The 24,361-nt window shown below is 40.6% G+C and overlaps 1 protein-coding gene across 3 annotated transcripts in view; it reads left to right on the top strand.

The window, feature by feature from the left end:
- PPARG (peroxisome proliferator activated receptor gamma) overlaps positions 1-24,361 on the top strand; it is an 85,930-nt gene that overhangs the window by 48,273 nt on the left and 13,296 nt on the right. For all 3 annotated transcript variants that reach the window (XM_048492219.1, XM_048492217.1, XM_048492216.1), the window contains exons 4-6: positions 321-459; positions 11,658-11,857; positions 19,091-19,541. In XM_048492219.1, the coding sequence (XP_048348176.1) occupies positions 321-459; positions 11,658-11,857; positions 19,091-19,541 (790 nt within the window). The remainder of the gene's footprint in view (positions 1-320; positions 460-11,657; positions 11,858-19,090; positions 19,542-24,361) is intronic.

Genomic DNA, 24,361 nt, shown 5'->3' with positions numbered 1-24,361 from the left:
AAAAACAGAAAATGTTTCTGTCAAACAACCTTTTTATATTATTCAACCTAAAACATGTTGTGTTATTGAAACTTAAATACTAGGAAACAAAGCCATGAAATTGATACAAGTTGCTTCTAAATAAATGAGTTGATGATTTATAGATTCCAAATGTATTCGCTAGAATGCTGTATTGTTCAATGTGATTATACAATTTAAAGAAAATAATTCCTTGCATTTCTGTGCAAAGTTTCTAGGATACAATGGATCATATGTGTCAGGGAATCATGGAAAATTTTGTACAACTAATATTTCCAACTATATCTTTATTCTTACTGAAGGGTTTTTTTCGAAGAACAATCCGGTTGAAGTTAATATATGATAGGTGTGATCTTAACTGCCGAATTCATAAGAAAAGCAGAAATAAATGTCAGTACTGCAGATTCCAGAAATGCCTTGCAGTTGGAATGTCACATAATGGTGAGCATGTTTTCTATCATCTGTATTTCTTGCAGATTTCACACAAAATACTTTGGTATTATTAGTTATTTGGTTGTAACAGCTAAGGATTTGTTTAACTGTAACAGGTTTAGCATCTGCTAAAAATGGGTTCAGTCAGGATAGGGCTATTTCTGATCAGGAAGCAATTTTCCTCAATGCCATATTGCCCAAATATTCTGGAGGTTTTTTGCCTTCCACAGGGAGTTCAGCAGGGAACACTGAGAGGCGTAGGGGCAAGGTAATTGTAAATTTCTTCTATTGTTCAGGGGGTTGGACAAGAGATCTCTTCCAGTTCTATGTCTCTATGATAAATGTATAGTTATTTATTGTGACAGAGTGGGATTGTACCCATTCACCCACACTCCATGAGTGCTTATCCAAATTTAAGCCAATGAAATATTATATATCTAATTGTGAACTGTGGCATAAAGCAGTGTTACTAACCCTGTGGGTTGGGACCAACAGTGGGTCACTGAGCATATAAAATGGGTTATGGATCAACAACTCCCTAATGGCCAGCCATGGCCTTTCCATTGCTCTTTTGTATTTTGGAAACCAAGGCAGATTCTGCATGTGCCAAAACAGCAGTGTAAAAACAGTGTGAAAATGTATTTTTTTTTTCTTCATTGCATATACATGTTGCTTAAGTAAAATCTGTCCTGGTGGTTACTAGAAGGTTTTTTTTATCATTTTAGGAGAGATAATTGGAGAAGGAGAGGGTAATCAGGGGATGGAATTTAATTTCCACATGCAGAGGCTATGTGCATTAACATGTTACTTACTTAGGGCTCATAGTGTGGGCAGTTGTGTCCATTATATGATATTTGTTGGTTTCCTCAAAAACATCCGTAGCCTCTGTCGCAAATGGGATTTGAACTAGATGGGTGCCAAGATCACAGTTTGCTTAGGGCACCAAAAACTCTTGGGCCTTAGATTGGGCCAGCCTTAGATTGATCCCTGTACAAAGAAAAATACCTGGAACAGATGTCAAAAAGTATATGATCAGCAGATCTACAAAGTGGAACTGTGGAGATTTTTCTATGAACCTAAAGGGAATTCCAGGTTTGCAAAACAAAAAAACAAAAACCTGAAATCTTAAAAGTAGATTACATCAGGGGATTAAAGATCTCCAAAATAATAAAAACAATGCATGTTGTCAGTAGCTGTTTTGGAGGTTGCTAGGCAACCACAATATTGCTGAACCTTTCAAGCTTTAGTTTCTATAACCTGGATGCCATCCTCATCTCATGTCCCCTGATGAAGGAGACCTCACTAACAACCACTGAAAACACACTAGCCCAGGGGTAGGGAACCTGCGGCTCTCCAGATGTTCAGGAACTACAATTCCCATCAGCCCCTACCAGCATGGCCAATTGGCCATGCTGACAGAAAAACTTGATGGGAGTGCTGTAGTTCTGGTATCTGAGCCACCCGCAGGTTCTTCCCTAGCGGGGGGCTTGGCCCGGTGATAGCTTCCACAGAGGATGAGCAGATTTTTCCAGGAAAGAGACAGGGAGGTAAGGAGGAAAAGGTGATGAAAAGGTGAATAGAAATGTAGGGTGGCTGGTGTGTGGGAAGGTGTTAAGGGAGCAGGAAAAGAGGGTTTGGGGCTGCCCCAGATGGGCAAGCTGAAAAGGTCCCAGGCAGAGGCATAGGAAGGGGAATAACAGCCCGGGGCAAAATGGTGCCCAGGCCTGTCTGCAGTGCCCCCTATGAGGCCCCCCATGAGGCAAATTAATAATTTGCATATTTAGCAAAGGCTCATGGGTATGCTGTTAAAAAAATTATTTTTATTTTTCGTTTTATGCCTTGCCCATCCCAGAAGGGCCCAAGGCAACAACAACATGTTAAACCTACATTACAGTTAAAAATCATAATTTAAAAAAATGCTCACCATAACTTAAAAGATAGCCCAAAGGCAGAACCAAGCCTGCTGAAAAACCACCTTTATTAACATACAGAGCTAGTGAGGCTCTATGTAGACTGGGGTTCTGAAGCACTTGCACTCATGCTCAACCTGGAAAGTGGCCTCATGGCCAGACCATTTGCACCCCATGTGACTCTACAATGGTGTCATCCTAGTAAATGTCTGAAGATGTCTCTCCATTGTAGCAGCTTCCTTCACTGGTCCCAGGCTCTATTGGCATTTCTAGCTTTAAAAAAAAGGATTGAGTAGTAAGTGATGGGAAAGACATCTGCCTGAGACCTTGGAAAGCCTCAGCACTGACCAAGATGAACACAAACCTGATTCAGTATATGGCAGCTCCATTTGTTCCCATGCATGTTCAAACAGTTTTTTGGGGGGAGGGGGGTAACATGGAATAAAAGAATCCCCCTCTCCACATGTCCCTCACTTTTTCATTGGTTGGTGTTTTCGTTCACTAAATGGTAGGTTCAAACTGGATGATTGGTATTCCACATGGAAGTACATACACTTTATGAATTTTGTAAACAAGAAATATGAAAATGAGATACCCAGCAGGCAGGACAAGTGTTTGGGATAGGCAGAGCAGCTGACCACTATTCCCCTTGTTCATCATGCATAGCCAACATATTCTGTTTGTGGGCTCTGCCCTCTCACTATCTAACAAGCCTCCTGGCTTGAGCTGCAGGTAGAGATCCCATTCCCCATTGGGAAGTGAAAAAAAAATAACAGTGGAAGAAAATGTAAAAAACACTGCAACACTTCCATTTCAAAGGAAGTGACATGAAAGCTCTAGGAATTTCTGGAAACTCTAAGGTTCTAGAGCTACCTACGTCACTTTAAAGGTTTTTAATCAGAAATAGCTTGGCACCACAGCCCACATCATATTCCTAGCCACAACCCTTGCACCTGGCAACACTAGCTACATGACACCTATCATGCTGCTAACCTGACACTTTCCTCTGAAAGCTGGCACAGAGTTAAATTCCATGGCAAGGATTGAGACAAGAGTTAATACTTTAAAGAACATTTCTAGATTTGTCAAAATGAATGATTTTTGCAAAAACATTTTTAGTTACCTACCTCCACACATATGAGGATTTGAGAGGAATACAAGTAGAGATAAAAGTACTTACTTACCGGCTGATTACTCACCAGTGCTCTGGTGCACGGTGGGACCACAAGGGTGTCAGGGCAAGAAATTTTGTCCTGATGCACTTCCTCTTTGCAGCGCACCAAGAGACGAGGTGCAGTGGGCAAGAAATCTTGTCCCAACACACTTCCTCTTTGTGGCATGCCGAGAGAGGAGGTGCGTCAGGGCAAGATTGCTTGTCCTGATGCACTTCCTCTTGTCCTGTGTGTCCTTCTGGAAAGCAAGAGCATTTCTGACATGACTTTGCACCAGAGGGGAGCAGAATCTGAGGGGGAAAAGAGCCCATTTGCAAAAGTTAGAGGAGCCTGTCTGGGTGTGGAGGTGAGGGGAATCTGGAAGTAAGCTTTTGTTTCATTGAATAATACATTATCTGTGGTAAATTGCAGAGTCAAGTGGGGAAGAAATGCAGGAGTGGTTGGCCCCCTTAGTGGGTGTTGTTACCCACAGTTTTGGGCAAACTGCGTTGTACAATTGCAAGTAAGGATGTATTTCCTTCAGGGACTGTTTTGTATCTCTCCAGAAGGCTCCTTGCAGGAATTGTTTTGTGTCCAGATTTCAGCACATCTCTGCTTTTTTGCTTTTTTCCTACATTTATATTCTATCAAACTATTTACATATAATGATAAATACATTTCTCTCATAAAATTCTGCTTAACTATGGGTTCATACTTTTTCTATGCAACCAGGGGGACTATTTGGCAAATTGCACACAGCTAGGGTAGCCAGCTTCCAGATGAAGTTTGGAATTCTCACAAAATTATCCACACTACACAGGAAATAGCAGCTTTGGAACACCTTTTTTTAAAAACTTCACTTCCCTGCTAAGCATCCTCCCTCCAGGCATGGTCCCTAAATCTCCAAGAATTTCCCAGTCAGGAATTGGCAACCCAACCCACAACTGTAATTGTGAATTTGAATTTTGTGGTGGCCAAAGTGGCTTAACTAGGAGAGTTGCAAAGTAGTGGTAAAACACTTGGATTAGCAGACACATATACCCTTCTGCCCTCATTCTGCTTCTCTGTTGAAAATAACCCCTTCCCAAAGACGACATTTAATTTGAGCCCCACCCCTTTCTACTGTCTTGCAAAGTAGACTCCTGACCAGTCAGCATGGCAACAGAAGGCAAAGAGACCACAGGATTATTTGCTTAGAAGACTTTTATGTCCACATCAAATACTTACAGTCCTTTCCACCTCCCCTCTCACATCTGTCCTATCAGCCAACAGTGCTGCCCACACTCCCATCCATTTTTCCTTCTCAAAAGTGTTCCTCTCCCTTTTGAATCTCCCTGTTTCAGGCTCCCTGCTCCACTTTGGGATTGCTGCCCCCCCCTCAGTGTTCTTAGCCCATCCCTCTTGATTTCAACCTTGTCTGGGGTGTGTGGGACGCACCCTACTCTGAGGAAAGGCTGGGGGCCTGCTGATTGCAGCCTGGTTGGGGCTGTGTTGGCCCTGCCATGCTCTGGGGAACTGCTGAGGCCTGCTCAGTGCAGCTTGGCTACAGCTGTGTCATCCCCACCCTGCTCTGTGGAAGTGATGAGGCCAGATCCTGCTGCCCAGGCCTTCCTGCCAGCTTGCTGTAGCTTCTGCTGGCTTCTGGCTACCTCAAAGTGCCTTTGTTCACTGTTGAGTCTAGGGATGGGGTTGTCAATTGCAGGGTGACCTGCTGTCCATGAAAGGAAGGGGTGTGAGGAGAATTGCATCACATAGTTTGGCCCTCACACAATTTAAAAGATTAATCTTGAGTTCTTAATAGTCTGGTTGATTGTACATGACTACTTAGGACTTTCTGTCTGTTCTTTAAGGTCATTTTATTAATTAATATGACAATATTTAATGTCAGGATTCTTGAGCGAATGAACTCTAATGAAGGTTCTGTATACTTTCCTTTGCAAAGCCAAGTGAAAACAGGAATAGGCTGTCATAACACAAAGACTTATAGATTAAAGAATTGTAAACATGAGTGGGAAAATATCTTATTTGGGATTTTTGTTGTTCTCTATTGTATGTATAATCTTAGCTTGGGATGAGTACATCTGGTGAATAAATTGTTCAGAGAAACATTTTCTCAAATATTATTTTTTAATTTGAAGGACAAAAATTGTACTTGAAAATATTTGTGTTGAATTTCTTACTTATAGACACTCTGCAAAATACATGTATTAGTAATACTTTTTACCAAATTCAGATACCAAAGTTTTACCAAAACTTTATGTTTTGTCTGTCAAGCAGAGTGATTTCCATGAGCTTTTCTGCTGCCTCCACCCCTGTGCTGTTTTTCATGTCTGTGTCCACCATTTATAGAGAATAACTGGACAGAATTCTGGAGATCCATGAAAAAAAGATAGCAGAATACTGTGTATTGGTTTTTAGCTAGTAAGATTTTTATATGTCTATTGTACACCCTGCAGAGCCCTTTGGGGGTGGGAAGTATATTAAATCCAACAAACAAACAAACAAATAAATAAATAAATAGCAGCAGAATGAGGCCACAATATGTGTAGGGAAAAGATGGCGTTTATCCCTTCCACAGCCATGCCACAGTTTCACCAATTGAAACTGGTCACATGCACTGCTGGTTTACTAGCCCTACAAGAAGGGGGAAAGGAAACCTTTGGGGTTTTTTTTTATCCTTTCCATGGCTAATAATATTCAAGGGAAGAGTTGGGTTTGTTTGCTGAAATTGTGCAAAGTTAATCCTCCCACATAATTTGTCCAATCTGATCTGGGGACCCATACAGCTATTATTTTACTTTTAAAAATGCTGGGAAGATCAGATCATGTAACTCCTAGTGTGTCAACTAATGATTCATTTCCCAATTTCTGCCCTTATTAAACTTCGCAAATTAAGTGTCAGTGTTTCATCATTATTGGAACAACTGGAGATGCTTTCATTCTTGTGTTCGACAGAATAAGTAATTTTCAGGAAACATGTTGCATACGTCTTGCATAATTTGGCCCAAAACATAACAATCAGAGTTACTGCCTAGAATGTCCTTGATATTAAAAAAGACTTTAAAATAATATAGACATTACTCTACATTTCAGCTAAACATTGTAGCAAAACTATTCCTATCCCCAAAACCAGCAACATTTTTCAGCACAGCACTTTTTTTTAAAGCATCCAAAACAACATCAAGCTCTTCTGACCATGTTTTCATATCCGGGACCTATCAGTCTAGATGTTATGGTCTGAAGGAAACTTCAGAGGAACTATCACTGATAAATTTCTCATCATCATTGGTATTCACTCCCTGTGATTGGGGAAGGGAAACACAGAACAAGCTGTTGCTTGTATTGACCTCCAGCATTTGTTTATGGCACTTATCTAGGAAATTCTCAGATTGTTAAAGGTATTATGTGGTTTGCTATGAGTTTATTGCGGACAGATAGAACAGAGTGGCTTAGGAACATGGGAATTGTCAGTTGTCTACTCTGATAAGAGCTATAAAGCTCTGTTTACATGGAAAAGTGCTGCAAAAATGGAGGCTATGAATAAAACTGACTCTGTACATGTCTTCAGAGAGTTACAGAATAAGTTTTGGTCCAGAACAATACACTGACCCTGATTATACATGATCACCCACAACCTGATGCAGAAAAGCTGTTGGGTGCAGTTTGCCTCTGCTTGATTGCTCAAAGAGCCCATGAGTCTGGCCACACCAACACCTGATCATTTGAAAAGTCTGCTTGAGAGATTCCTTTACTCTGAAAGCTTTTAAGTAAAGGGGTAGTACAGAGATTTTTTTAATTAATAGGTTTCACTCCCTCAAAAAAGAAAAGTAAACAAAGTCTCTATGGCCGTTTCCGCATGGCGAAGCGGAAGCGGCACAGGTCGCGCTTCTTGCGCGCTGACCGGCAACGCTGTATGAGACCCGTCCGCTGGAAGACGGTCGGAAGAAGCGGGCGAAGCGAGCGCCGAACACCGGTGCTGCATACCGCGACCCGGCTTGTCCCACAGGGCCTCCGGCTTGCGTCGCCGGAGCCCTGGGGACACGCCCCTGCGCCTCTTGGCCCTGTAGCCTGCTTTCGGCGGCGCCCAGGGCAGAAGACATGTCCCCAAGCCTCAGCGGCGAGCGCAAAGGCGTGGATAATTCGTAGTGCCGGCAGTGGGGGGGAGGCTCCGTGAAGCAGCATGCCGTTAAGCTCAGCAGCGGCTTCACTCGCGGCGTATTCCCGAAAGAAGCGGCTTCCCTGGCGTTCTGGGAGATAATGCCGACTGCTTCACCCGAACTTCAAGCCAGGCGTGACAGCGAGGGCGGCGGCTTGGCTCGCGCTGCAGCCTCGCCCGATCGCGAATGGCGGCCTGGAGATGGTGTTTTTACCGTCTCCAGGCTGTCATTTTCTGCCCGTGCGGAAACGGCCTATTAAACTTATATCACCATAGAGGCTCAGTTTACTCATTCTTTGAGGTAAATGGAGGCCACTGCCAACTCATCTTTTGCATGAGGACTGTTGCTGAAACTGCTACTGTGAGCATCAGAGTTCTTATTGAGAAGTCTTCTCACTTTACTTTTAGGTGGTGCTCAGTATCTAGCAGTTGGAGAATGATCTTTTGTAATTTATCAAAGTCTGCCAGACGATTTTTAAATCAACGTCATTTGAATTTCCCTCGGCATTTTATTTTTTGTTTAAAGAAGTACCGTTGATATTCCATTTATGTTGTTCTTTCACAATTTCATACTCTTATGCGCTATAACAGGCACTATAACAACTGTGGAAAATCTCCCAAATTACAGAGAACATGTGGTTTCATCAGAAATATTGATGTTACCTGTACTACATGTAGCATTTCATCAAGAAAGAACAAGGCTGACCTGTTTGGATGCAAACCCACTTCATAACATATGGGTACCTAAGATGTGGGAAAGTATTTCCCAAAAGACAACAAAGGAGGCAGCTTAATTATGCTTTTTTTACTGGCAACTGCCAAAATGTATGTACTGTCTCTGTGAGAAGGGGGAGAAGGAGAAGGGGAACAATCCTACAGGCTAGAGTCCAAAATAAATAACCATAGGCAATTATTCAACCGTTTTTATTGAAATAAATTGGAGTAAGGAGGCATTTTCAGGAAGTCTAAATATGGATGATATAAAGTAGTCCTCTGTTCCCTGCGGAGTTGCTAAGTCCCTTTCAGTTCAAATAATAGAAGCAGATAATACAATGGTTGCAAAAATGAGCAAGGAATATGGCAGTAGGCTTTTGGCTGTAGGCTTCTCTATGAAAAACAACTGCAAACAAAATGTGGAAGCAAGTCAGTGGCTCATTGCTCACAGACCATTGAAAACGTTTGGGAAACATTTTTTTAAAAAAACTGTTTTGGCTTTTTTTGTCCATATAGCACTGGGGGGGAGCATTATAGAAGAAAATGGTTCTTTGACCCACCTTCCCTTCCAACATACAGCTCTCACTTCCATTTCCAGATCACCTTGCACCTGCCATTTTCTGTCACCTCAAGATTCTCTGTGCTGCCTGCCATTTGCATAACATCCCCACAAATGTTTCCTCTGCTCACAGCTCATTCACCTGCTATTTCAGTGTTTAAAGTACATGAATAAAGCTAGTTTTGACTTCCAAATCCATGCACCTGTGTGTGGTGGGGGGGGGGGGTTCAATGAGCTGTCTTCAAAGACATGGGGACTTGCATTGTCATACTGCCAATTCTCGTATTGAGTCTGCATAGCTTCAAAGACATCTCATGGAAAACAAAGGAAAAATGACATGTGCACAGAATCAGCAGTCAAAACTAACTCAGTTCATGTTCTTTGAAAACTGAAATTGTGGGCCGATGAGCTGCAAGCAGAGGAAATGTCCATGGCAACATTCTGCAAATGTCAGGCTGCACAGAGAACCACGTGGCAGAAAATGGTGGGCACAAAAAGGAGAGAGCTTCTACGGTGTACGGGAAAAATAAAATGTTCTGCTCTCCACACAGCAAGAAGAAAATGTTTTGAAAACATTTTCTGAAAAACCTGTACTAGTTTAGCGTTTTTGAAATAAAACTTTCTGGAAAAAACGGCGCAGAATTCCACCCCAAAACGTTTTATTTTGCGACCTGAAAATATTTTATTTGTGTTGGGTGGAATGGGCTAGTGTCTGTCCTCTGGATGAGAAGCCAAAGTCAGAATGATGAGATGTTCAATGGTTTCCTTGTGTTACATATATATCCAGATGTAATGTAGGTGCCATTTCTGACCCAATGACAGAGGTGTGCCAAGTTTTCACTTAGTAGTAAAGAACTAAAGAGAACTCAGAGAAATATTCTTTTATGGATTTGGAAAGATCTGTTGCTGATGGTGGACACTGAGAAGACCTCATGAGTCAATTACATTAATTTATTTATATTATTACATTATTTATATTCTGCAGTCCATCTATAATGGATCTGTCTCATTTCTCTTAAGATACTTTCCCAATATGATTTGAATTAATTTTCCCCATTACTATCCCCCATCTTCATTTTAGTTCCAGAGGCTAGATGGTGTCCTCCTGAGATTCAAAGTGGTTTACATGTATTTACTAATTGGTATTTGAATACTGATATTTGACAGCTTTTGAGTTTGTTGGCTGTTATGGCCTGTCAGTGGCCCTATATATGACCAATCTTTGCACAATGTGAAATTGGAGAGCTACATAAACATTAAATTGTTGAATTCTGCGAGGTAGAATAAGAATTTTGACATCTCCTGACACTTAACAGGCCTTTTCCACACAGGCCATAAACAGTGTCCTAGGGACGGCAAAAACACCGTCCCTAGGGAGCTGTTTGCATGCGATGCAGCAGCACCACCCTCGCTCCCCCCCAGCAGCGCGAAGACACTGCTTTTCGGAAGCAGTGTCTCTGCAGCGGCTGGAAGGCGCCATTCCCCCCCCCCCCCCGTTTTCCAAACCCCTTACCGTCCCCTCTGGCCTTCCGGCGCATCACAAAGGCCAGGGGACACGCCCCCCTGCCCTGCGACTCCAGAGCTGCAGGGAGGGCGTGTCCCCTGGCCCGTGCGACGTGCCGGAAGGCCGGAGGGGACAGTAAGGCATTCGGGGGATGGTGCAGCCTCTGTGCAGGCTGTGCCGTCTTCCCCACCCCTACTGGGACCGTCGGTGCAAACGGTCCTGGCGGGGTGCGTCGGTGTCGTTTATGCCGACGCACCCCCGCAGCGTGGCCATGCAGAAACGGCCTCTGACCCAGTACCATTCTGAGAGTATTTTTACATGGCTATTCAAAATGGGACAGAACTGCACCTTGCATATATGTGATACCTGCACTTTATATACTTCCATGATTTCAGTTAACAATGTTGTCCCAATTCATGTACACTGAAAATGAGGTTAATTTTAGGGCCAGTAGGAGCCCCATGGCACAATGTGGTAAGCTGCAGTACTGCAGTTAAAGCTCTGTTCATGACCTGAGTATGATCCTGACAGAAGTCAGTTTCAGGTAACCAACTAAGGTTGACTTGGCTTTCCATCCTTCTGAGGTCAGTAAAATGAGTGCATAGCTTGCTGGGGATAAAGTATAGACTACTGGGGAAGGCAAAGGCAAACCATCCTGTTAACACAGTCTGACAAGTAAATGCCATGAAGTGACATCATCCTATTACCTTTACCTTTCAGGAGCTGTGTCACATAAACAGGGAGAGTCATGTTATCAGGCTATGAGAACAGATACTTGTCTTTTCAAGATGTCTGTTTTTTTCTGGTATGCCTTCCGATATTTAATTTGGTACAAAAGCACATACCTAAACATGTTGAATGCTGCCAGATGGGCATTTCCTCTGGATGAATTGGGCTTCTTTGGTTTCACATCCAACAGAGTGAGCAAACTGCCTCTGAACTCATCTCATGAGCATTATCATCAGCCACCTTGTATGATATAGTCCCATATCATGGAGCCCAGATTCTCTCATTCGCTATTTTATTATGCCCACTGATGCTTGCCTGTCTTATAATTTGTTTTCATTTTTTTATCAACGTTCACGATCAAAACTGCATCCTGTGAATCTCTCTGTAGAAGATAATGAAAAAGATCATTATAGCTGCATGCATATACATTAGATATCATTTATTACTATTGCAAGCATTCATTTGTTTTTCCCCCCTTCTTTAGCCATTAGGTTTGGGAGAATGCCACAAGCTGAAAAGGAGAAGCTCTTGGCAGAGATTTCAAGTGACATCGACCAACTAAACCCTGAGTCCGCCGATCTGAGAACCCTTGCCAAGCTCTTGTACGATTCATACATAAAGTCCTTCCCTCTGACCAAAGCCAAGGCGAGGGCAATCTTGACGGGAAAGACAACAGACATATCAGTTAGTTCTCTCTGCTTTCTATTCTTTTATTTAAGCAAATGATTTACCATACAGACAAATCAGTATTGTGGGGTTTGTTTTTTTTCAAGAACAACCTCCTGCACTTGGTGATTGCATATTTCAAGCCAGGGCTGAAACACAGGAAATGTTTTTAGATAGGATAAGTAAACATTATTTGAAATAACCTAATAAAATATTTGAATGCAGCACAAGAATGTGAAGGTCAGCATAACCTTGCTGTACTCTTCAATCTCTGCTTCTTCCTGTTCTGTCACCCCTTTTCCATAGGTTATCTCCCACATTATCCAACAAGACTATTTGACAAAAGACGCTAAAATTCATTCCAAACATCCTTAGAACAGTGTTAAGTAGCTGAGCACATAAAGTTCCATGCTTGTTGGTCATTCTGACATTCCTTTCTTAAATGTATTGGATGTTTAATGATTGCAGGAATGAAATTATGAATCGGGATATTTTTGTACTTTATTATAGAGTAGAATTGAGAATGTTGTTTAAGTTGGGGATTTTTTTTCAAACAGAGATCCAAGTATGATCTAGAATTCTGTGTGTATCCTAATGGGAACACAGAGCTCCTGCACACGTGAAGTTTTGTCAAAGGCCTCAAAGAACAGGGCATGTGAATTTTATACATGTGCTGCTTCATCCAACAGTAAAATTACTGAGAAAACCACTACAGGCAGTGGTAATTCTCTGACCATATTAGAACACGAATCTCCTTATTTGAATTAATCCTTTTTTTTTCAAAATGAAAAAAATCTATTTAGAATATCATACTTGCCTGTCACTTGAAATGTGGTTTTGATATTGTATTTAATGCAGCATCTGTGGTTAATGCAACATCCTAATGCATTTAGTATATATATATGCAGCAAATAGGAAACAATGCATATCAGTTTGTGGAAGTATCAATGAGTCAATGAATGCCTGTTCTTGCTTAATTTTGAAGTGAACACAAAATGCATCTGATTTCTCCCATTATCCCCCAAACATCTGCATTTCCCTTGCCCATTACTGGCTTAGAAATTTCTCGCATCATGATTTGCTAATATTCTGTCTATTAAAATATTACTACCAATAGATAATGAATAATGCATAAAATAAATTAAAGGCTATCCACCCACTTGATTTTCAGAGAGGCATTCTGGAACTGTTAATGAGAGCCATTCTCTTCAGGTTTTTGTAATTAGGTACCAATACAAAAGTGCAAAATATGCACCTGTCATATCATGCATAAAGAATATATGCATGAATGAACTTCAAGTTGTTTTCTTTTCTTTTCTGAATGCTCATAACTGATGACCAGAAGAGAACTTCACCACCACTTGTGAATATCTGGATCACTTTTTATACACATGCACCTTTCATATTTGGTGCAGTATTTGTGTATTTTATACTGTGAGTATTGTGCCAAGATGAGGCACATAAAGCTTAAAGCAGGTTGTGGCTGTGCCCAAGATCATCCATAAAGTATATCCTGCATTAAGTAACTGAGTTGTGACAGAGTATGACCTATAGTATTTTGGAAAAAAAATAGATGCAAAAAGAAGGAATAAAAAAGCCTTCAAATTGTGTCTTTTTATGAGCTCTCCAGCATTAACTTCTGTCATACAATTTCATAAATTTCATTTATAAAGACAATGATGCTAAATTTGATTAGCAACAGTTTTGTTCCTTATCCTTCAGAGAAGTTTTAGATAAGATGTTGTGATGCCCAAGTCTGTGAATACATGCAAAGGAAAAATGTGAAGGTCATATTCTGTTGCAAGCTTAGAGGAAACAGGCAAGAGTTTGTTCAGTGTTTATTAAAGCAAATCTAAAGCTACATCTAAATCTCTACATATATACATATAAGCCATACGGAATTTAATCTAAAAGATATGAGAGGCTGATGCAAATAACAATTCAAATGTATATGATTCCTTCAGAAGGAAGAGAACAAAGAAATTAACATTACAGCACATATAAAACATTTATGTATGTAGGATATATTGCTATGTATACCCATATAGTAGTATAAAACATTATATTATCATTATCCACATTACAACACAATAAAACGTTTAGCATTGTACAAAAAATAGCTAACTTCCTTGTTCTCTCCTTCCCTTTTGTGCAGTTAGTTATGTTAATTTATGCAATGAATTGACCCTAAACAGGTTTTATTACACTATTGTGCATTGGACAACTGCAATTGTACTATTTATTTAACATGGTAGAACTCAACAGAGTAAAATCCAGATTTCAAGTTTGTGACTTGGAAGTCAGGCTTCTTAAATATGAGTGATAACCTTCCTTATATTGTAATACAGCTGAATATTAAAAATAGGCATTACACTATACTCTTATTGGGCACAATCCAAGAAAAGTTAAGTGTTATGAAACTAATAGTCCAGCTAAACATATCAAAACTTTCATGTTTAACTCTTCCATTGAAAACAGTAAGATTTAAGAGAGCTTTTCATTGGCAGCATTTTATCCATTGCAATCATGCTAGTTGGGTTCGGATCCAATATAATCTCATATAAATTTAGGCCCTTTCTGCACGGGCCATAAACGGCGCCCTGGGGACGGCAAAAACGCCGTCCCCAGGGGCAGACGCACTGGCGGCAGCAGCTTGAAAATGCAGCAGCGCCCGACCTGCAAGCTCCCCTCCCCTCCCTCCCAGGGACAGGCGTCGGAAGGCCACCTCCAAAAACCTCCCTCCTGAAGGAGGTTTTTGGTAAACAGCGCATTCCTGGTGGCGCGGTGCGAACGGCACCGCCGGGAATGTGCTGTTTTCCCCGTCCCTCTCCCACTCACCTTGTTAAGCCTCCGTCACCCTGCACTGGCCTCTAAGACCCTCACGTCACTGTCCCTCCGACCCCTGGAGGTGGGAGGGGCAGCGAATGTCTTGCGGAGTCTTAGGGGAGGCCAACAAGCGGCTGAAGGCGATGATGAAGTGGGAAGGGAAGGCGAAGCAGGCAACTCGTCTTGAACGCCGCCTCTCTTGCGCTGGCCTCTTTAGGGGCCGCTCGCACGCTCTAGTGCGAACGGCCCCCACCCCTCCACCGGCAGAATTCCTGCCGGTGGGGAAGCGCCCTTTCCGCAGTGCGGAAAGGGTCTTAGTTTGCAATTCCTCATGTTTTGCATTGTCCTGTCTAAATTCAGTGTTGGTATTTTTTCAAAATTATTTTAAATTACTTACTTGCATGGGCACCAGTATAGTTCTGGCTGCAATATTATTTGCCAAATATATTGTCCAGGCAGTATACAATGAATTTACCAAATTCCTGAGAATACTGGCTTCTATCCTACCATTCCACTCAGCAAAATCTGAAGACGTCCTCCAGTTTGAGGAGTCTTTTTCCAATAAAAAGGCCACTTCTATTAGAAGAAGCTTTCTTCGGTTGGAGGAACGTATCCTGCTTTGCTAAGCAGAGTGGTAGGATCAAAGCCACTGCTGTTTAAGATAAGGGTGTCAAGCCCATGTAGTCAATCAACTAGTGTCTTCTAAGGAAATATAAGAAATATAAGTAGGAGATTGATTGTAATATTCAATAATATAATAATGTTAATATTGTTGATAAAATGAGATAATTTGTTGAGAATGATACTATAAAGAACTTTATTTACTATTTTAGTATGCTGAGGTAATGTATTGAGAAAGATGTGAAATGGTAATATGATAAGTTGGGATACAATTTTAATTGAATATTTGGTCCTGTTTTCTAAGTTGTCTTTAGTTTAATATTAGGACCAATGGTATATACTCAAGAAATGTTAATTTATATCTTGTATATTTGTTTTACTGTGTTTGCATACTGTGTTTCCAGAGCCCCTCGGGGATGGGGCGGTCTACAAATTCAAGAAATAAATAAATAAATAATATGAATGATTACAATGTCATATTAAAAAAATCAATAAAGAAAAACACTAAAAATAAAAAAAAGAAATTGGAATTATAGTGGGATGGGGAACAGCTTACAATGGCCACAATGTGAATCTTTTCCAACAAATATTGTACATTTCTCCTTCCTTATTGGGTCAAATAGCAGCTCAGAGGGTCCACTGAGAAAATGGTGCTAGAGGAAAAACCTGAATTCTGTATGCTTCAGCACATAAGCCCCAGTCCATGTGGAAACCTCCCCCCTTGTGATTGTTTGTTAATATTAAATGAACTGTTGGGAGATCTAATAATGAATCTACCATGTCACATGTAGTCTGATCCCCCATAGGGCATTTAACTTGGGGTGGCTGAGATTGGGTGTCAGCTGATCTTTAAGTCAGATACAGGAATTTTAATAGTCATAGATTTCAGAGTCTGAACTCTTCTATATCAGCATTTTTAACATTTCTGCAATTTTGCCTTAGTTTGGAGGTTGTCAAATTTTAGTGTTTAGATTTGCAGTAATCAAAGGGTCCTTCTCCAAAATGTCCAAAATTTATTTGCTGGCGTGCATTCATGTATGTGTATGCACGCATGCACGCACACACACATCTCTTTTAGTCAAAATTGCAAAATGCATATTCAGCAACTGCAGTCTGAAAGCTCAAGTGCCCACAGTGCCCTAGAAGCCCTCCTGCTGTAGCCACTGCGGTTATTTTTTTTTAGCCATTCCAGAAGCTTCTTGTGTTGTGTGGCTACCTGGGTTATACTACCAGCAGGTGTTTGTATAGCAAGCTAATCTGAATTAGTTAATTGGGACCTTGTAAATGGCTTTGTGATGCTTGAATGTCATGCCAATTCACTGCCCACATAAATTATATAGGGTGTATTCATGTGACGTTGTTTGCCTCTGGGCATTGCAGAATCAGCCACTAGGCTACGGCTTGCCAGCATAAAGCTATAAATGAAGTGACACCCCTCTGTAAAATTACCCATACTTCTCAAGCTGAAGTTTAAGTACTACAGTTAGAGTAAATTCTCTCATTCAGTAAATAATGAGTAAAACTTTTATTATTATTTGAATTGTAATGGACTTTGTGCTCAGAAACATCAAAATGTTTACTATGGCCACAATTTTAAAGTTAAGTTCCTCATTTTAATTGTGGTTGCATCTGCGTCACATGTAAATGATTGATAATGCTCAAGTAGTCCATGGAATCTAAGATTACTAAGTAACAAAGGCTTTTCCGCAATGTTCATCACTCAGTGGCCATAGCAAAATAAACTGCAGGTTACTGAGTCCGTTTAGTTTCTCAGATTGGCACTGGCCTGTGTCTTCCTCTGTTAAATTATTGCTGGTAACATTGCACTAGAATTGTAATGGGCTCCCTGAGCATAGCTGTTTCTTTGCTAACTTAGAAAGTCCTGGAATCAAGCTATTAGCCAAACACTTCCTTTGCTGTGAAATGGTTTTCTCCCCTAAAGTTTCCTGGCTTCAGCATATGCAAACTTTTATGCATCTGAATACACTGCTCTAGTTCTATAACTTATGCCTTTTTCTATATAACACAACAGTTAATAAAAATATCATTAATGATATACTGCTAGTGTGGTTAGAAAAATAATCTATGTTGTGATGAAGAAACCAGAATAATTATGTTTCTCCAAGTATTACAGCAACACCTTGATTTTAAGTAAGATACTCTGACAAGTTAATGTGCTTCGGAGATTGTAGCTATGCCTCCTGTTCCTTAAACATATTTACCTTTGATGGAATTAAGATGTATTCTGATTATGCAGGTTTATTGCCTTATTAATAATGCAATGTGCTGGTTTACATGTGTGAAAAAGCGAACATGCACAAGACTCCTTAGCACATTCATAACGAGGGAGAATGCTGTTGTAAGTCACTTTGGGTCCTCAATGGGAAGCAAAGTATGATGTAAATAAATAAGGTCACGTACAAAGATCAGTTGCTTTTAGTCCACCTTTCTCACTGGCAGATTATACAGAGGAAGTCAAAATAATCAACAGGATGGGACATGGGCCAATCCAGAGCCCTAGGTGGGCAGGGCCTGCACCACTGTGGTGCTGACCTGCTGCCTCCAAAAGGGCTCTTGATGTCTTGAGCAGGCAAAATTTAAAGCAAAATCCAATGAGTTTGTGTGTGTCGCTTTATATTTATATAAACCTATTTCTAGAGAAAACATACCACTATGTATCAAATATTTGATTGTTGCATTTACATTTAGGTTTAAAGGTATGACACTGCTTTCTTAGGATACTTTCTGAATAACGATTTTTTTAAAAACTAAGACTAGGAGCAGAACCGGTGGTTGAAACAGAGCATTGGTGCAATGTGGTTTTAAAATGATGAAATGTTCCCAGTTTTTCCATGTTTGCTACTACTTTTGATTATGGTAATGTTACAGGAAATTATGGCTCTGTTTACGGGATCAAAAAAAATCAGTCCGTTAGCTTGGAGCAATTTGTAAAACCTGATTTTCCCCAAAAGCCTAATGTCCTTGCAAATGATGTCATCAGACTTTGTGGTTATGAACACAGTTTAAATGCTGAAGCCTTTTATAGTCTTCCTCCCTTTGTTTCTACACAGACTATTGCACAAGACTATTCACACGGTCTTGTGCGGGCAGTGCCGAGGCTCCTGTGACCTGCAGAGGCTGCAGAGGCTGCTCCACAAGGAGCCACCCACGGGTTGTCCCATTCACCTACCTCTCCTCTCTGCACAGCTCTGGATGGCTGGAAGGACGGCTGGACAGCATATCCCTCCAGCCGTCCAGAGCTGCGCAAGAGGAGGGGTAGGTGAACAGGAAACTGGAGGGGCCAAAAACACTTCGCACTGCACCGGCGGGAAGATGTCATTTTTGAAAAACCTCACTCAGGGAGCAAGTTTCAAAAGCGCTGTCTTCGCGCTGCTTGGGGGGGTGAGCATGGCGCTGCTGCAATGCCGCAGCACCAGCTGTGTAAACAGTGCTCCAGGGACAGTGTTTTTACCATCCATAGGGCGCTGTTTTCTGCCCGTGCAGAAAAAGCCTTTCTTAATGTGAAGTCAAAGCATAGTTACACCCATGAATTGAATTCAGTAGATATAAGAGTGTATGTTTAGGATTTCACTTCTATTAATCCTCACAATGACCACCATTACTACCTGATAAACTTTGTTCCCTTCTTCAACTATGATTTACCTCTCAAGTTTCAATGTATTTAGATTCACTAACACAATCTAATGCTTTAACTTCAACTTCAACTGACTTTTACAGAACAGAGTGGGTGTTAATGCTTTATAGAAATTAGACATGAAATGTCAATTGCCTTTTTCTTTTCAGCCATTCGTCATTTATGATATGAATTCCTTAATGATGGGAGAAGACCAGATCAAGTGCAAACATCTGACTCCCATGCAAGAGCAGAACAAAGAGGTGGCCATTCGCATTTTCCAGCGCTGTCAGTTTCGCTCAGTGGAGGCTGTTCAGGAGATCACAGAATTTGCCAAAAGCATTCCAGGCTTTGTGAGTCTAGACCTGAATGACCAAGTAACTCTCCTGAAATATGGTGTCCACGAAATCATTTATACGCTCCTGGCCTCCATGATGAATAAAGACGGTGTTCTCATTTCAAATGGACAAGGATTCATGACTCGGGAGTTTCTGAAGAGTCTGCGGAAACCTTTTTGTGACTTTATGGAGCCCAAGTTTGAGTTTGCTGTCAAATTCAATGCACTGGAACTGGACGACAGTGATCTGGCAATATTTATAGCTGTCATTATACTCAGTGGAGGTAAGTGTGACAGAATCGAAGTAATCCTTGAGCTACAAGGAGTCTAGAGGGAGGACTGGACACGTGTCCTCTCAAATCAAATTTAGCAAACCTATAATGTATTTTTGAGATGCTTGATGAGCTAGTTCTAGACAAGTAACTAAAATGGGCCCCCTTATGCGGTTTATGGGTCTTGGTTGCAAATATTTAACAGGTCTGCCTTTACATCCCCACAGTGAACACTAATAATGTTTGATGAGGAACTTCTATCTTTTAAGATTCAACTGGCTTTACATATTCCCAAAAGAGGCTGTGGTTTAATGTTGGGTGGTGGCAGGAGCTGATGGAGCTAAAATAGCCTTCTTAACCTTGAGGTACAAATGATGCAACCCCTGCTTTGATCACAAAGCCAATGAGAGGAGTTGGAAGAAAGGATGAGCCATATTATGCAGAAGTTCTTGGGGCAATCCTACCCACACTGCTGAGAATTTATGCAGATTCCATCACAACATATATTAGAGATTCATGGAGAGCCATTATAGATCTAAGGAAATTCTCACAGTGAAGGTTCTCACATGTTCCCACTGAACAAGTCTGCAGTTGCTTGGCAGCATATGCATTGTGGAGTAAAGTTTCTCCTCCAATTGCATCATTCTCTCTGTGACTATGACTATGTCTGTCTGTCTGTGTCTGTGTCTGTCTATGTTTTACATAATCGACATATGTTAAATTTAAAACTACTTAAATAGCTAGTTGGCACTTCTTTTCATTTAAAATGTAGCACAGTGACATATTTTCATTTGTCTAGTTAAAACCACATTTAGCAAGTATGCCTCAGAATACCTTTACTTGAATAGGATTTTCAAACAAATTGGTCCCTGAAGACTTTGAATTAACTGAGCAAAAATGAGTGAGATACCTAGTGGGGTCCTTGAATGGTTGTACAGAAGTTTATCCAGCCAAAAAGAGCATTTGGAGTACAGGCCAAATTAGAGAGGTCTGCCATATTAATCAAAACCTTGCAGATGAGAAACAGACTATTAACTCTGCTATTCTTAGCAGCAAAAATTTTCAGTCTTTGCAACCAAATTCAGCCTTTTCTTTGATTGACAAAGCAGTGTGGTCTTTTTAATTTTAAAGTTAAGCTCCCAGAAGTATAATTCTTTCCAAATTTTGATCCTGATTAATGGACTAATAGCAGTTTTAATTTGCCAGAATTGCATCATTAATTATGCCAGCAGTATTGCAGAAAATTACTATATGGCCCCTACTTTAATTGTGAACTCCTCTGAAGCTAATCCAATTGCTATGTATAAAAATTATACCCAGTTCATCTAACACTTTCTAGTTTGGGGCATCAGAGTATGAACCCTCCATGCCTATAAAAGTATAGTTTAAAATAGCAGCTATTTACATCTTTGGGAAAGTCTACATTTTCTTCAGTCTGCTGAGGATTCTAACTGTAATCTTTATATCTTTAGAGTGCTAGTGCTGCCAAATAATGAAGCACCCCATTGGCTGGTTGAAACTCAGAATTAAAGCAGTAAAAGAATTAAAGAATTAAAAGAAAAGAACACTATATCCAGTAGCACACTCATTTTATGAAGATATCCAGCAATGGCAGTTTTCCTAACCATCTCTAGCTTAGTTACTAATATATGTAGGAGTGTTTGCATACCTGGTGAAGAAAAAAAACACTGTGAGGCTGTGTCAGCATAAGCTGGTCATAATTAGAGGTAACGTACAAAAAGGACCTGCTGTGCCAACAATGAATTAGAAGAGCTGGAGCGGAGTGTGGGGGGGGGGGGGAGGATATCAGGACCAAAAAAATACTTTTCTGGTAGAAGCCTTTGAAAACATTGCAGAGGTGCTTTTTCTGTGTGGCTGAATCTGACCTGCATAGGAACTAGTTTTGGAGTTAAGGTGCACAGCCCAATGGACGGCTTTATATATTATTTCCTGTATGAACAATGATGGACACAAGAAGAAAGTGAGAATATCTTATATTCTAATAAGAGAGATTAACTATTAACTATAATTTAAATCTGCGTATTGGGCTCAGACTGACAGAAAACAGATAGTTCTACGAAGCTGGGGTCAGGGGCATAGCTACAGAAAATGATGCCCAGAGCAAGAATTAAAAATGCCCCCCTCCACCCATTTTTTACATAACTATATAAAAGTGATGCCCTGTGTTCCCTGAAATACCTCACATGTGTCTCCATTCATATATAGCATAGGCAAAAATTAAGACCATTTCTATAGTAGACATCTCTACTCCAAGAAATGTTTCAGTTATTTATCATCTCTCTGTCATAATTCTCTTCACCCACCAAAAAAAGAAACCACTTCTCATAATTCTTGCCCATTATTGGAAAAGAAAAGCCTGCGAAAGCTAAGATAGTGTGTGCTTTTGAGATCTAATAATATTAGTAATAATGTTGTGCTGTTCTGGGAAAGACAAGATCTGCAGTTCTAGGAAGGAGAAAGAAAGACAGACAGACAGACAGACATGGGAAGGAAGGAATAGAAAGGAAGGAATAGAAAGATGACAAAAAGGAGAGAGAGAGGAGAGAAGGGGAAAATTATTTTGATTGTGTAGCTATCCTCTGGAGAGGTATCAAGACCTGTTTGTTTGTCCCCACTTGAGCAAATAGCAATAGCAGATCCAAGGGATCACTTCAGATTAGTTAAATGGTACAGAGGGAAAAGATTTAAACTTCCCTCATCAAACACAGCTGTCCTGGTCTGCAAGCAGAAGATCCAATGTGTCTGCTATGAAAAAAATACAAATGTTTAGGAGTGCTATACTGAGAATTCTCAGTACTTCATCTTAATTAGATCATTATTTCAAAAGACAGCCAGTGTGGTATAGTGGTTAAGACTGTTGGACTCTAATCTGGAAAACTGGGTTTCATTCCCCAGTCCTCCATGGGCTAGTCACAGTTCTTTCAGAACTCTCTCTGCCCCAGCTACCACACAAGATGTCTATTATGAGGAAGCGAAGGGAAGGCAAATGTAGGCTACTTTGAGGTTCCTAACAGGTAGAGAAAAGCAGTATATAAAAACAAACTCTTACACTTGTTCCAAATTATGTGAACTGGAATTTATTGTTCACAAAACACAAGTTCAAACCTCCCATGGGCACATGTGCTGTTCTTTGGAACCATGATCACTCTAAATATCTTCAATATTATTTTCTGTGTTTGCAGTTATGTTTGTTGGTACCGCTGCTACAACTAGCATAGCATATTTTTTAGTGGTTCACTTCCTTGATACTATAAACCATCTGTTGCATTTGCTACATACATTCACTTGGCATCATTGACCTGATCTAGAATAGCATTATTTTATTGGAACAGACTCAGAGAAGTTTGGGGAGTAAATGGAGCTCTGAAAAAACATCCACTGCATTTTCCAGCTTACTTCCATTTTCTTTGTATTTATTAAAATATATTAAAAGATATATACAGTACTATATACTAGAAGACAATGTATAGACCCATACACTGAGAACTATGCCATCTCACCAGACAAGGTTAAATCCTTCTTTCTGCTTTGTGATCAGTCTCCTCAGAGATCCCTAGACGTTGCCAAATTCCTGGCGCTGGCACAGCAGATTCGCCACAGATTTCAGTTTATTTATTTATTTATTGTTTTAACTGCTGGAAATGTTCGAACCTACTTATTTTAACTTGATTCTCCTCAACCTCCCTGTTGTATTTTAAACTTTTGCCAATAAAAAGGTTGATGATGATGATATACAGTACTTTCCCCCTCATTTAAGGACACAACAGTTCTTACCAAAATGCATCCAATTAAAAGAAAACACACCACCATAAAGCTAAAAACATCAAAGCAAGAATCATTATAAAATTCACACTACTTGTTGTCTTCCCTAAAGACCTGCTTAAAAGGTCTCCTGCCTCGCAGCTTATATTAATTGCAAGCTAATGATAGTGCTTTGTCTGTTCTGCACAGCACAAATAAGATGTCCTGAGGATACACAAAAAGGTATATTGAAAAGGAACTCTGCACAGCCTTTTCCCCAAGATATCCTCCTAACGCCTCATTTCAGCTTAAGGTGTCTTTTTCTGAGGACGTGACAAAGCGGTCTTTTGGGGGGCAAGTCATCTACAAGACATCACCTGCTGTTCTGTGCAGAATGCAACTCTTGAGACGTCTTATTTCTCCCACCTGATTTTGCAGCCCGCCTGCACCTTTCTTCCCTTTTAGTTTTAATTCTCCTGAGGACCACCATTTTAGGGGGATTCACCACCTGCCACGTTGTGAAGTTCTCTAAGTACGTTCTGTGGTTTCCAAAGCACATATTTTTTCCTCTACTATCTGTCCTTTCTGCCATTTCCCCCCTTGGAGTACAGAAATACATTCATAATTGCCTTCCCCTCAAATTACAGTTCCAAGTTCCCTTTTTTTTAAAAAATTGTGTGTTTAAAATTTGGAGCTATGACGTTTCACAGCATAGCAGCTATGACAGGGGGTGGGTGGGGGGAATGGGGCAGATTCTCACAGTTATTAATATTATTCATTATTAGTATGATTAAAGAATAGATAATACATGTTTAATAGGAAAAGGGGTTGGGGAATTCTTAGCATTGTTTCAGTTGCGAAGAAAAAAAGGGGGGGGGGGTCCAATCACATCTGTTGTACAAAGTCACCACCAATAGGAAGGTTTCTCTCACCTGAGGACGGGAATAGTAGTGTGGCTGGGAAACTGTGCCTGGGTCAATCAGCCATTTTGTGGAGGTAAGATGTAGGTGACTAAGAGAGGGGAGGGGGTTGATGGAAATGACAAGTGGTAGCGGCAAGAATCCTCAGGG

Source organism: Sphaerodactylus townsendi, linkage group LG03, assembly GCF_021028975.2.
Source record: "Sphaerodactylus townsendi isolate TG3544 linkage group LG03, MPM_Stown_v2.3, whole genome shotgun sequence".
Classification (NCBI taxonomy): domain Eukaryota; kingdom Metazoa; phylum Chordata; class Lepidosauria; order Squamata; family Sphaerodactylidae; genus Sphaerodactylus; species Sphaerodactylus townsendi.
The sequence above is the reverse complement of the archived record's forward strand: the minus strand, read 5'-3'. Positions and strand labels throughout refer to the sequence as shown.